This window comes from Styela clava, chromosome 4 (genome assembly GCF_964204865.1).
Source record: "Styela clava chromosome 4, kaStyClav1.hap1.2, whole genome shotgun sequence".
Classification (NCBI taxonomy): Eukaryota; Metazoa; Chordata; class Ascidiacea; order Stolidobranchia; family Styelidae; genus Styela; species Styela clava.
The window spans coordinates 21,779,737-21,795,934 of NC_135253.1; the positions used below are offsets into that span (position 1 = coordinate 21,779,737).

At 34.8% G+C, this 16,198-nt stretch overlaps 1 protein-coding gene across 3 annotated transcripts in view; it reads right to left on the reverse strand.

The window, feature by feature from the left end:
* The window catches only part of LOC120327197 (basal cell adhesion molecule-like), a 38,099-nt gene extending 25,442 nt beyond the window's left edge, over nucleotides 1-12,657 (reverse strand). For all 3 annotated transcript variants that reach the window (XM_078111519.1, XM_078111518.1, XM_078111517.1), the window contains exon 1: nucleotides 12,503-12,657. In XM_078111519.1, coding sequence (XP_077967645.1) covers nucleotides 12,503-12,542 — 40 coding nt within the window. In that variant the 5' untranslated portion in view covers nucleotides 12,543-12,657. The remainder of the gene's footprint in view (nucleotides 1-12,502) is intronic.
* Nucleotides 12,658-16,198: the final 3,541 nt, after the last annotated feature.

Here is a 16,198-nt window from a genome sequence, read left to right on the forward strand (position 1 = left end):
GTTTAAATGAACGATATATGTTTGATTCGGTTTAAAAATCATAATTGCTTGAATGAGGATACTGAAAAAGTTAGACCATTAGGGTGACGACATAGAAAATGAATTTCTTCATAAAAAGAATCAACACCCTCGACGACCAATAAATAGTCTGACATCCTATTTAATAAATGCCGCGATACTCGTATCCCGCTCAGCGCCCACGGTTGATGTTAAAACCCACGCGAACTAAATCGAACGAGATCGCCCATTCAAGTGGTCCCACGCTGTGTTTGTTCATAACAGACAAGTAACAGTGCTTCAGTTTTCAAGTAGACGACGAATATGTAATCGTCTGGTCTTTTGATATGTTAATACTGTTAAGTGGGACCGTGTATATGCTTTGGAATATATTGCTACATCATAAAATATTCTCAAATTCAATGCATGTATTAAGCCCTCCATAAAAAGATCATGATACCCGAATGATACCCTATATCCATCCTTATTCCAACATCTATTTATGCGGGATGTTATTCAAATAGAGATTGGGGACAATATAACCATTCCTATACCTAACCAATGTATAGCAAATTTTGGGTTTAGAGAACACGCTTATACGTTGTGTCTTGGTAGTGTTCCATTTAACGTGGATGTTTGTCTGACATGAGCCAGCTAGCTCAAAGGCATAGGAAAACGATATGTAGTTATTTTCAAATATTCCCGATTGATAGTTTACTTTATGGCCAAATTGGTCGTTCTTACTTCTCACAACGATATAAGGCGCGCTTTTGCTCCAAATACCCTGGCGACAACAGATAATTACCAATTAACCAACGAATGCTTCGATAACGTTATCTTTGTAATCATGATTTCGTACAACATACATATGTATGATTTCAAACAACCTAATGTAATAATTAGAGAGAACGAAATTTACAATTACGAAAAATCAATCCCTAAGTGTTAGAATGTAGATATTTCCCATTGGGATTTATAGCGAGGAAAGATTAAGTGAATTGAAACACGACTAAGTCCATGTTATTTCGTTCATTTAATCGTCAACCTGCTTTGGACGGAAGTCTTGTTTATTTAAGAAGCTTAATCTGACTTCTGAGGAATGTAACAACTACAAAACAAATATAAGTAATCCAAGCCTATCCTTTTGCTTACAGATTAAAATATTTCCAATCCTTTCAACTCAATATAAAAGTCTAGGTATTTGGAGATTGATTAATAGACTTAACTTTTCCGACTTGAATTGGTTTGATTTGATTTAAGAATTAAATTAAATTGAATATAGATATATTTGATACTACATGTTGTTGTTTTTTACCACGATTTACTTTCTTTGGCTAACTAAGGAATATAGCATTAGCTTTGGTCGCAAATCCAATTGGATAAGGAAAGTGAAACCCAGAATATTATATGTTTCTTTGTTTTAACTCCAAATATTATAGCCTTCGCAGAGTACGGGCCCAAGCTCGTCCAGTACGGGCCCAAGAAAATCATGTGGTCACAAGGAAGGGTTTCTAGCGGAATCAGAAGGCACTAATCCCATCGACTATTGAAACCCAATCATCACGACTAAGAAGATTTTTCACAGTAGGTATAGATTCAACAAATCGAAAAAATTATATTTTCTGGAAACAAGTCGAATATATATCACTAAAACAAAAAGGAAATTTCAATTTGTTAATTCCAAACCGCACGTCACACTAAGGAAACCAAAACATATGACGTAATCTGCCTTCTCTATCTTGAAAGCAACGTGAACCACCTAAGCGCGTCAATGAGGTTACCCAAGCATTACTTGAGTCGGGCCAAAACAGTATTTACGATAATGTGCCCTTAGCTTATTACCAGTATCAGTATCAGTATCAGTAGTTTATTTTTACACATGCCAAAAATACACATCATACGAATAGGATTAAGTAAAAAAATAAAAAAATGCATTTTAGTGTGAAGGAAGACGCGATAAACCAGTAATGGTTATCGAGCAGCGTCACCTACAAGGAAGTCTAACATCAAATTTTATAAAGGAATAAAAAGACGAACATTAAATACTAAGAGAATACGGAAATAGAATATATTCAGGCGACCCGAATATCCGAGTCTCGTTCATAACGAAGGAAGCAAGCGACTCCAGTCACAACAGGCGGGGTAACCATGTCAACCGCGTTTTATTAGATATCAGAGTGATAAACCATAGCATTATGAGGTACGGTAACTATGGATAAACGGGCTAAGAAACCTCGCTTGTCAGCTGCAGTAAGGGCCATTGTTTTTTTGGGTAGTACCTCATTCGGAAGACATTAATAGCAAACAATATTATTGGAATCAGGTTCCGAAAGGGGTTTTTAAATCTATACGGTACCGTACCGGTACTCATGGAACTCTACAGTGGCCTGATGACTGGGTGCTGGTGGCAAATTCATACATGAACAGAAAAAGAGATCAACTTAAAAAGGTAAACAAAATTCTGGTAAATACTAGATTATCGTTGAACCAAACATAAATTAGATCTAGCAGAAATCCACAAACAGACTGCACAGATATTATTAAAATAGGCTACTGAAGGCAATTACAATGCAATAAGAGATCTGAAATATAACTTATAATTTTAGATCATGAACCACATGGCTATTGTGGTATAATTTCAACAAAAGTGAGAGCACTTATGTTTGACTGCAGGTAACAAATGCAAAAAAAGATATTGGTTAATTCAAAACATGAAACCTCGAGTGTGACTGCACTTCCACAGATATCTGTGGATTACAGGAAGAATAGAAACAAACTCATGTGCAAAATAAAAAGTATAATGAATATAAGACATGACTATTCATTTCTCTGCATATAATTAAACAGTCCTTGTAGAATTCAAAAAAAGTAAGCATGGAGATTCATTTCACTGTGCAATATATGAAGTAAATTAAGAAATAGACAGAAATAACCATGAATATCCATTCCACTGTGCAGTATCAAAGGTGCAGAACGAATTCAACAAGAATAAGCATGAAAATTTATTTCACTGTGCAGTATATAAAGTAGGCAACAACAAAAGAGTGAATATTCATTCCACTGGGCAATATATAAAGTACGACAAAAGTGTGACATAGAAAAATAAGCATGAAAATTTATTCCACTGTGGAATATATGAAGTAATAACAGGAATCTAATAAAAACAAACATGATTGTTTCTTCCACAGTGCAGAAAATTGATTATTAAAAGTATCAAGTCAATCAATTCGAGAGGCTGTGGATCAGATCAAGCAATCCTGGCAATGACAAAGAGGAAAGCTGACAGCACATCAACTCTAGGTGCTGGCAGGTGACAGGTAAGAAGAGAGCATGAATTTTTTAAATTTAAATTTAAAGATGTCATAAGTGGAGTCACGTAGACTGAGGGGAATACTGTTCCAAATTAGTACACCTTTGTATTTTAGGGAATTATTACGTATCGTAAGATATCATTGGGTACTTGTATAAAGCCTTGTTCGAAGCGAAAGACGTCAATAATCGTCGAATTAAAAGACCGCAACTTCTTGCATATCGTTTGCTATCAAATGTGTTTATTTCAGGCTTTGCAAAAGGCGTGGTATAAAAATATACTATATATAGAGTCTCCATAAATTCTTGAAATTTTTTAAAACTGCTAAGGGAATTTATCGATACCATATATTGTTGTGGCCCTCACAGATGTAATAAATGAAATAAATATAATTTGAACAATTACTGATTAAAAAATAACAAACCTGGTCGAGATATATTGAGAACTGACTTCATAACAAAATTGAAATTGTAAACGGACTTTATGGACACACTGTATAAATATGAAAACATCGCCCCATTTTTGCATTGAAGTGATTTGAAATTGTCGATAGGTTGGTTGCTGAATGCTAACACTTATTATAGACAAGTGCACGTTTGAACCTGCTAACCCAAGAAGTTTCAAAAGCTTATTTTTATGAAATCGAAGGTATACTTAGGATTATTACAGATCTCCATTCGCGTCAATGGAGCTTAACCAGGCAAATAGCCTGTCGACAACAATATCACGTTTCCCACCTATCTTGTAAATGCCAAATGAGTTTGCCGCTCTAAAAGACGTTGAAACAAAGTATTGTAGACGACAATAAACACTCTATTACAATACTCTTGACAACACAACAGTATCATATATCACATACAATACATATTCTCTACTAAGATTTTTTTTTAAAGTATAGTTTAAAAGCCTTTCAAGTCTCGCTTTAACCGGTGCCTACTAATATATTTGAGGTAACATAAAATTCCAGTCAAAATTCGGGTTTTTTCACAAATGTTTTTAAAAGGAATTCAGATGTTTTAGGTTTTATCAGATATATATGGTTATAGAATATATTCCATCGCACAGAGCTTTTTCCTGGCAGTGCAGACCTACACTGTTTCAAGTTCCGTTTCAATTGGTTTCTACTAATATATTTGCAGTTACAGTGAATTCACATGAAGTGGGGAGTGCAAAAGGTTTGAAGAAAAGTCGAAAATCGGGTTGTTCGACAAACGTTTTAAGGGAAATTCAGATTTTTCCAATCTATCAGTGGATTTGAAACAGGTAATACGCGCATACACTTTTAGGTAAAATTGCGAAAATACCTATCTTTTTATCATGTACAAATTCATTGAATAATCCACGGAAACGGTATTTGTCAGATTTCAACACCGACTGGCATTCTCGCGCGATGATGTATAGCAATGAAGTCAACTCAATAACAAAGGAATTTTAGTAATCTATGGTTAAAAGTCTAATTCTCCTGCGTTATTTAACGACACCGAACTGCAAATAATTTAGTTATCGGTGAACCCGCCCACCTATTTCGTAATTAGCCTTTTTGAAGCGCTCAATTCCGTTTGAACACAATTGAGCATGACTCACAAATATCAGTAAATACAAGTGATTCTAATGGCGGTCATTTCGTGTTTTATGTGTTGTTTTTTAGCGTGTGTTTGCGGTATTTTATTCCCAAATATGAAATGTCCGATATGCCTTAGGGCAAGTGCGAAATCGCCGAGGTAATTTTATTAAACGCGCGTACCGAGTTACTATGAAGCAATGAATTTTCTACACTGTTATTGGTCAAAATTCCGGAAAGAATTGCGGAACATGCAAGTGGTAATAGTAATACCGATTGAAAATTTCTTTGTCTTTGTTTATTGATAGTCTTTATCGTGCTTGTAGTTCTCATTTATCGTACAAGAAAAATTCTTTAAATTTACAATTGTTATTTCTATAAAATGGGGCGAAATTGTTAATTGGCATTACTATAAAAAAAGGCGAAACTTTTTGCACACAGTGTATAAAACTAGAAGAATCTACGGTACCAAAACGTAAAAAATGCTTTGATTTACCATGAACAAGCCCGGTATCGACTATTCCAGGTTAGGATTAGGCCATAATTTTATGTACAAATACTACGGGAGTCACTTGGCTAGTGCCTGAACTGATAATAGAATTAAAATACGAAAATTTGGAATAAAATTATGGTCTAACCCTAACCTGGTACACATGCTACGTTCCGGTGTCCTCCATCTTGGTTCACATACTTCGGGAGTATTCGGAATTAATAACATCATTGTTGAAATTTCACACAATCAAAACCAAAAATAATAACAATTGATATTGTGATAAAATAATGCATACCATAGCTATATTATGTCGTCAAATTCCAATATTGAAACGCAACAATACCCAATTCAACAAAAGCGAGAAATATTTTTTGTTTACATATTATTTTAAATATTATTAGTATGAAATGGTGATTTTAAACATGGCGTCTAGAAAGACCACGTGCTGAACGCGTGATACAAGCATGATTCGTGCATGGTTCCCAACTTTATTGTTCAATATCATTCATCACCTAACTGTTCCCAATAGACCATGGTTGCGGATAATAAATAAGTCATCTGTCAGTAAGGTCTATTCAAGCGAGACGTTGGCACGTAGGAAATAAGATAAACAGTTGAAATATTCCGCATTTGGCCAAACTGCTTCTACACATAAAGACTTTCGAATATACTCCACAAACGGCCGAAAATAAGCCGGTAACTGATATTTGGATTATATTTTAATACAACTTTATAACATTTTATCCCGAGCTCAAATTTCTCACAAATGCACACATTTTTTCATTTTTATAAATTCAATTAATTATTGCTTTATTATCATATTTAAAACAATACATTGTTAATATGGGGTGTACTAGGGTATTGTGTATTGAACTGCAGGTCCTTCCTCCTTGTTTACTTCCTATTCCGGATCCGTATGTGGCTGTTGCCACAAGGATGCGTGACTGAGATAGTATTATGAAGATAAATAAAATAACATAACCAACCAATATATAATGTATTTCTAGGATTTTTATCTTACAATTTTTAACTAATTACTGATCTTTATAATTTGCAGCCATATCTTGTTTTATCTGAAGAAGTTAGGTTAGACTATGATCTAACGAAAGCTCATAAACAGTGTTAACTCTAAGCAAATTATGAGTGCGAAAGTGCTTCGCAGTCCAAAAAAAAAGTGCGAAAGTGCTTTTGCGGATTTTAACAAGTTAGGTGCCCTAGCCTTTCATATAACTCATTTAAAACGGCATAGATACTCGAAAAAGCGCTCCTCCGGTTAATATTATGATTCAAAGAGAAGCCTTTTCGTTAACCGAGTTCCCTTCAAGCGAATTCATGTTTAATTAAAACAAGCGAATTCATCGGCAACGAAATGACATCTGCTAACACCTGCCGCGGACAAAACTTTCATGCAATGTTTCATGGTGTCAGTTGCTTACTCGCGTAAACAGCAAAGACTTTCACATTTGTTACTCCTTCCATCTAACAGACACGAGGCCAGCTGGAAACCATATTAGTTACAGGGTGGATCGTTTGTACAAATCCGGTGCAAAATAATCCCCCTCCCCCCAAATATAAATAGCAATCAACTAATTAGGGTTAGGTGCGCTGGAAATTCAACTTTTCGATTCATCCCTAAACCTAATCTGATAATATTTAATTTGTGATTTTGAACCACTTTGAAAGTCGCCACCCGCTGTTTTAAAAGATAGGTTAACTCCGAAATATTATGCAGGATACTCCCCTGTTTTAGGAGATAGGTTGACCTACTTTCCTTTCAAACTTTTTTCTCCGAAATATTACACAAGATCACTTTGAAAATCCTCCCGTTTCGTGAGCTATAGCGTGACCTAATTTCTCATTTATATTATACTATTTCAGAGCTTACCCAAAGACAAGTAATTTTTAAATGTCCACATGCCTTGGTTTACGTGCGAGTTAGTTTAAATCGGGCAGAAAACATCATATATTGGCAAAATGTTTAGTAATCTCATGTACTTTCAGCATTCATAAATAGCACTCTTTGTAATGCTGCTGACCTAGTATCAAATATTCGCATCACAACGCCACTTGCCCGAGGTTTCCATATATTTCAATTACACTAATAGGAACAATGACATCAAAGAGTTTACTTTGCGAAGGTACACTAAATATAACGAGGGTGATTCTTGAGAAAAACATGAATATAAAAAATAAACGAATGATATGATAATGGATCCCAAATAATTTTGAGAGTGTCTCGAAATACCAATCCATTTGATAAATAATTTTTATTCGACCACATGAACGCTGATATGTTTTTTAAGCAGAATGTAAAAAAATTTATAATTAATAAACGGGAGTTACGACGCCCTTTACACATCGTGTGTATTAAACTTCCCTGGTAGGTACTTTGGTAAGTACTATTATTATTGTACCTATACACCTGTTGAAGTATTTCGGACAATTTCGAATTTAAAATAAATGAAAACCAGACATATATATAATAAGGAGGCAAAAGTAAAATGAACATTTATTGAAAAAGTTATCATTTAAGAAAGACAACATGATCGTACAATTCCGCCAAAACCTCGATGTTCGCAAGTGAGATGATAAATGAATACTTCCCTGTATTCGATCAATTAACTTTAGCGTATCGTTGTTCTGCCAACAAACAGCCGGGTGCAAAATATTTCCGTTCTGTGATATGCTCACACATATTCTCAATATTAATATCATACCCTCGCGTACGTACTTTCTATTAGCTCTTCAGTGATCCCTTCCATCCTTGGCCAAGTCATGTTTCGAATATGTGAACATTTTATTCGACCATACATGGCCGGCGGGATGTTAAAATTGTAAACAAGAGAGAGGTAAAATCAATCGCGAATTTGGTTATAACGGCTCGTTTACGAATTGTTGCGCCTGTTATCGTCGAAAATGATTACATTTGTTGTATTTTGAGGCATTTAAGCAGTAATAATTAGGGCATGACATCATCAAAATCGTCAAGTGAGATCTTGAAATTGCAAATTCCGTAAATAAAATTGCGAATTACTCGGTAACGAATTCAGCTTTAATGACCGTCGGGGTATTGTTTTGTTGAAAATTATTATTAATTTGAGAGCGCCAAAAACATACAGTCCATACCGATGCGACTGCAATTTATATGGTCGCAATTGGTGTGGCGCGTTTATTAATAGTGTAAAATAAATTAAACGAATATCAATTATAACCAAGCCTGTCAGCGTGTTTATTTTCTGTGGGCAGGAATCGTAAAATACCATCTTGAGACAAATTCACTTCTATTATAAAATCTTAATTTTCAGTTATTATGGTTATACAAATAACGTGTGGCAACTTTTTAATTTATCGTCGATCAAAAAACCGCCCCACACTCGTCCAAACGTGTGTCGAGCTTGAACGACAGGAACAGATTCATCGACGACCTTAATTAGGGAAAATATGTATTTTATTGGGAATGCAAAATAAATGTAACAAAACGCATTTTTTGTGATATAACTTTGTATTTTCGGAAACGGGTTACCGTGAAAAGTAAAATTTGATCTAAATTAATTGCAAAAATGTTTTATTTTAAATGTAACAAAACACATTTTTCGAGATACAACTGTATTTTCCGATACCGGGTGTCATGGAGAGTAAAATGTGATCTGAATTCACCGTAAATAATGTTTCATTCCAAATGTATTACAACGCATTTTTTTGAGATATAACTTTGTATTTTCGAAAACGGGGCGTCACGAAAATTATTAATTTAATGTTTTATCTATCGTCTAACTAACGTCTGGAACACATCATTTTCGGGGAGAACTCTAGCCCGCGAAACGTCATTTAATTTAAAATAGAGAATGTTTCACGCATTTCAAAACGGAAAATCACCAGTAAGTGGACAGGGATTCAACCCTCCGGATTCAGTATTCTATATCCCCCCTGTCAGAACTTTCTGAAGAATGGAACAAAGAACCCGTTAAACCGCCGCGGAAGAAGAGGAGTATTTTTTTGCACTAATAATTAGGGCGTGACAATATCAAAATCGTCAAGAAACTGGTGAATTTGCAAATTCCATAAATAAAATTGTGAATTGCTCGGTAACATTTTAGCTATAATTATCGCCGGGGTATTGTTTTGTTGAAAACACGTTGAAACTTGAGGGAATTAGTTACAATTAGCGCCTGACCTCTATTAGGCACTCGAGCACTCGAAAAAAAGCACTCGAGCCCAATCTTTTTAGCAATAAGTCGCATACGTGAAATATCCTGTAAAAGAAGTGCTGTTCATTAACGTCATCTCGTCTTATGACCACGCAGAAATGCCTTTATAGCCGAATTATTCAATCACTATTTCAAATCAACATTCAGGATTGGCACAATTTCAGATTTGCGAAGTTTATCACCATAGAAATACATGAGAAAGTTAATTATCGTCTTAATAAATATCTGCATCACGGTATGGACAATAATATTACCATTCGCATAAAATTGGGACGGTAAATTTACAAATCTTGATAGGTAATATTAAAGCCAGCGCAAATGTTAATTTGAGTCCTCAATGTCTTCAACAGCTGTTGCCGATGTGAACGAACGGGTAAACCCGAAATATAAAACTTCGATGTCCTCCGACCCACAAGAATTCATATTTGTAAAAAAGAGAGGACGGGAATATAGATTACCCAAAACCTGGATATCGCCGCCAAAACGATCGGTGACAAGAACAATTAGCGATTACAACGGAATTAACCAGTAAAAAGGCTTTGTTGCCGATTTTGTAATGTTTCCACCACGTTTATTCGGTACTCCTTAAAAATATTCGATTTAAAAAAATATTGAATTTTGCCCACCCCTCCTCGCATATCAATGAGAAATAGTTGTGTAAATATCGCAAAAATCCGGAAAATGCCACGTCCTTTCAACATTGTGATTACAATAAAATGGCATTTAATGGTATTTTGTGAATTTGTTGATTTTGCAAATCTGTGACATGCTGCTAAAAGTTTCGTCTGATTTGAAAATCGTGCAGTTTGGTCACAATTCATCCAAAGTGACTATAACAGGTTACTAACACTTTTTATAGTCATTTTGAATTCATCGATATCATTGATAGTCACATGACCACTCTCGTTTAAAGAAACCCCCGGGAGCGTTTTTTGCAGGAGAAGCGGAATCCGTGTGCTTGTATAATAATCATATTGTAAACAAGAATTTTGCCGTTAATGCAAAAGCTTTATCTCCTATGTCTGCATCTCATAGGTTAGAATTCCGGTAAATATCGTTATGATATGCAGAATTGAGTTACAAAAGTACCAGTATGTTACTTATTTGTCAACTTAATACTCGGAAATATTTGTTAACTTTGAATTTTTATTTCATTCAAAATCGGAAAAAAGTGCTATTTCTCTTCAAAATCGGAAAAAAGTGCTATTTCGCAGTCCCTAAAAAAAGTTGCGAAAGTGTTTCGCAATTTTCGCAAAAAAGTGCGCTAATAGTGAACACTGCTCATAAATATACTTGATATTTCGTGGAAAGAGATTGTGTTATTTTTATTTAATACATTGTTACTTATATTAATAACATCATACCATATTATAGGAACTAAAGTTCAAATTCAAACCTAAAGGTAAAATTATAAATTATATTTAGCTACATTTACCCCAGCTGAATAAACGATTTGGTTCACTGACCTTCTAATACAGAGTTTATTTGTGTTAACGTTTCATTATGTATTTATTTATATTAGTAAAGAGTTATGAATTTAAAAAACTTGAAAACTATTGTCACCCAATAAGCATATCCATACGAAGAGCTATAATTCAATCACATGGGCTTAAAATTTTCTTTGTCATACATAATTTATATTTCCAATAACTATGAATTCTACACGCGTTTGTCTGAAGCCCGTGAGTCATTACGTCATACTATCGATTTTAAAGAAAAAAATTTGGATCCTTTCAATTCGGCCATAAACGTGTGAACTTGAGTTGTCTTTCATAATTTGATTTGAAATTGAGAATATACACAACCACTAGCAATGTTTATTATTCCCTTTATAATTTCATTAAAACTTAAAATTCGGTACTCTCGTAGTATGTGAACCAAGATGGCGAACATCGGAGCGTAGTAAGTGTACCAGCTTAGGGTTAAGCCATACATTTAGGTACATATACTACAGGAGTCACTTGGCTAGTCCCTGAGATCGTAATATACCTAAAAGAAAAATTGGAATGACCTCATGGCCTAACCCTAACCTGGTACACATACTACGTTCCGGTGTCCGCCATCTTGGTTCGCATACTACACGAGTACCTAGAATTCTAGCTATTTGAATATCGGAGCCCTAGTTGTTAAAGAAATGACCACTTCTATTTCGGAAGAAAATTAAAACAATTGGTCAAAATTGAGCATCAACAATATCTTTCGCTTTTTACTGATTGTGTATGTTTCACTGTTTCACTATACGAGTAAGCTTGTTTTAATTATATAAGTCTAAATTACCTTTTGTTAAACATTCATCCGTTTGAACGGGTTAATACCACAAAAAAGCTAAAAATTTGCGAGGAAACTAATAGAATGTGTCATCGGTATCAGGGGACGAAATATAACTTGATGATTCAACCGCTAACCAAGTCTATGTAATCTGTCTATGTGATCTATTACAACTCCGTGTAAAACATGAATTCTTTTGAGAATTGGGGTAAATAGACCGATAGGAATGTACATTGCGACACACATTAATTTGGCAATGACGTAAAACTATTTGCCAGTACTACTTACTGATCGTGAAAACATTAGACAGCAATAAATTGGATTTAAGTAGAGAATTCGAATCGGAATAAATTGCAAATAACAATTCTGGAACCTTCGAATCATTCAAATACAATGTAACAACGCTTCGTGGAAACAAAAACTCGTGAAAAACTTTGCTTCTCCCTTATTGTATCACTACGTCCATTTCATTAAAACGTTTGCTCTAACGAGTATAGAATATTACATAGATAGTTTAGAAATAGATAAGTGTTTAAAGGGCTATTCAAGAAGCTCGTCTTTGTCCTGAAAAACTCACTAATCTATGTTATATAAGCTAGTTGCTGAACTGGCGCAATTTCACATCTTATTTCTATACAAAGTCATAAAAAGAAACATAGACTCACCAGAAACGGCCAACAAGCAGAATAATATAGAAATCTTCATATTGGATGAGATCCTTTCGTGGTCACAATCAGATTTCGAATGAGAGATGTATAGAGGACAACTCCTATTTAGCTATAGCTAACAACAAACTGTGAAAATGTGAGCAAATATTAAACACTTTCCAAAGAATGGGATGTAAATCTTCACGCCTATTTTTTATCGTCCTAAATGACTTAATTAAACAAAGAGAAGAATTACACGCTGCGTCTGATCGTACGCAACTTTCCTTCAAGAAATAGGTCGTCTGCTAAAATCAGTTTTACTATGCAACATCACTGTCTCCCATTGTTTCACGTCTCTCTACATTTCTACTCTTGTATTGTGAAAAAATTGACACACTTATAAATTAACTTTCTGTTCGCGTTACCCGAGGCTTACTACCTAACCTTTCTCCATGCATCTGAGCTGTTGAATTCCTTCAGAAAATAATGCAAGCGTGTTCTAGCAAGAATTGAGATGACTAATTTAGATGATTTAATTAACCCAAAAGTTCATTCAAGTCTTGCTTGACACTTTCACAAGTTTATTTTCTAAAACCTAAAATCTTTTTTGGATGGACATGAGGGGTGGGGTAGTCAAGATAAGTAAATACGTCGGCAAGAAACAAGCTTGGGTTTTATCACTGAAATTCAATTTTTATTTCGTTTTTATGATTGGTCTTGTTCGCAGAAAATGACTGCAATGTAACTTAAATTCCCAATCCATTCGGGATTTAGTAAAATGAGATTACGCTTTTGTTTCTTTTCTGTGATGTAATCGCTGTGAATACGTAAAGTAAAACCACCTGAAAATTCAGGTGTGAAACTTTGTAATTAAATCGTGCTACAGTTTGTCTTCTCTGAGAGGGAAAGAACTAAAGATTCAAATATAAAATACTGGCAAATCAGATACATCCAAATATCTATCCCTGGAAGTCACTGTTTATTAAACAATCATCCGGCGAAATACAAATGTTGACGTCAGTATACTTGGTCTATGTCTCTACGTGAAGGCGCGAAAGTTTGAACGAATCATATTGGCAACCTTGTGCACTCATTCAATTACAGTGTGGACGCTAGAAAAACAGAAAATTTGTTAAACAGCTTGCTATTGCTTTTTACAGAGAATAACTTTTCCAGTTTTTTAAAAGCATATGTTATGTTACACTCATAGATGATCATAATGTCGTCCGTGTACTTCAGAGCAGTGTCTTAACGTAGAAGTCAAGCTTGTGTGGCGTTTTGAAGGTTAACTAGTGGGGTATCGTTCAAACGGGGCTCCGGAAGTATGCGAACCTAGATGGCGGACATCGGAATGTAATATGTGTACTAGGTTAGGGTTAGGCCATAATTTTAGGTACAAATACTACGACAGGCACTTGGCTAGTCTTCGAACTCATAGTAGGACTAAACTTAGAGAAATTGGAATAAAATTATGGCCTAACCCTAACCTGTTACCCCTTGTACGTTTCGATGTCCGCCATCTTGGTTCGCATACTTCAGGAGCACCGTTCAAACTATACCTATATGCATTTTATTCGCGAATAACCGCGATCTCATTTGATCTCCAAATTTTAAGCTTTTCCAGCGACCACCCTACACTAATAAGACGTTGACTATAATAATGAGACGCTCAAAGTTTGGATACATTTTTTCAAAACAACGTAGCGTGAAATTGATTAGTGATTTGCAACTGTAATTCCCTTTATCTCATTAAAATTCAGTGAACAAATGTTCACTATGAGCTCATTAAAATTATATGACAGAAGTTTTATTTTAATTCACTAAGTATGCCCGTGTCAGATTCTCAAACTAACTGTTCTGAAGACCTCACGTTTCATCTACACTCAATGGTTCTCAAACGATCACAATTTTTGAGGGTTCGTGACGCTAATTGAGAATAAAAATATTTGTTATATTTGATCTTGCCCGCCTTATGTCGGATATTTACATTTCTTTATTTTAGATACTTACGTTCCATTTACGTATTTTCAACGTTCTTTTTGCATAAAACATTCTTTCGCCCTTCTATCTGTTATATGAGCTTATCGTCAGCTCGCGAAAAATTCTTAACGGGGGGGCGCGGCTTGAAAAGTTTGAGAATCACTGATTTACATGTAGCAAAAGGGCATAAACGATGTATTTCGAGTTGTGGTTTGGTCTGTATTTTCGAGACGGTTTCAAATCAGTGCAGAACTTATTTCTAGATCATTATAATATATCATTATAACATTCAATTTCAACATAACATTCAAAGTTTTAAATAAATAATATTTGCTCGGCACCGGGTGAACTGTCACACAAAACTTGGCTTTTCGTCACAGTGGGTCTACTACAGTCTCTTCCAGTACTATGACTCGCAAACATTCGCAAGCACTGTTAGATTATTACGTTATCCTTACTTAGTCAGTAGAATAGTAGAAACCTTACTCAGTCAGTAGAATAAGTCAGTCATATTATGTAAGAGCCTACATACTCAACCTGGAGTTCACCTGAAACGCTATCGCCGTACCTGATACTGTCGTCTCCCCTCGCGATAATTTGAATATACAAAGAATCCAAACAGCAGAACTTGTAAACTTTCTGTCAGCAAATTGGATTTATGTTCAATTTCATAGTGCATTCATGCGATGTGCGTCAATATTGAAAGTACAAGTTAAACATTCCATGCTATTACAGATGTGTAGAGAAACTCAAATTCAAACAAGACTTGGCATATTTGGAAATCTATAAATCTGTGTGATTCACGTAGGATTGACTTTGACATAATAATATAGCCTATATAAGTAATATCACAGACTTATTTGTAACGTCCTATACTAAAATAAATGCTAACCGAAGTCTTTTGCGATTCTAAAACGATGATTGATTTTGTCATGGATCTTACTTCTTACATCTTACTCACTCAATTTTCACATCCATCCCAACTCACAACTAACTACTGAACCTCATTCACTCCACATTCAGATCAAAGAAGATTAAAGCCGAGTTAGCGTTGTTCACAAAAATCATAAATTTTATTCAGAACCCCATTTCATATGTTTACTTGAATCTTTTTATATCAACCCAAACACGAAACAAACTATGGATCCCCATTCACTTTAAATTTAACGCAAAACGACCAAGGTATTCCACAATAAAGGGATGATTTCTTGAAAACTCCTACACAGAATGATTTCATCTGACCGAAATGGATGATTTATTATTTCGGATTCTTATTCGAGCCGTTTTCTTCTGAAATGTCACTAAGTTTGAACTCAACTGAGAATGTCTCAACACTCTAACAAAAATGGATAATTTAAATGCCATTACATGAATTAAATGACCTTCCCCATGCGAAGAAGGGGCGCTCCAGAAGTGTTTGAACTATTATAGAGATAACTAATTTTGTTAGCCTACTTTACATCCTATGCCTATTGGCAGGGGGTATATACACTTGAATAACACAGACAATCCCCGAACTCGTAATAGAACTAAAATAAAAATTAATGTAAATTATGTCCTAACCCAAACATGGTACAGGGAATACCGAAGAAGGCAAGTGATTCTACTGCTTTGTATGAGATTGTTGTTTGAGAAATTCGGTTTTAAAATGACATCAAGTTTGATATCAACTGCGAATGACTAAATACGCTAAGAATCAAATTCAAAAGGCATTCCTCATAATGATAAGGAATC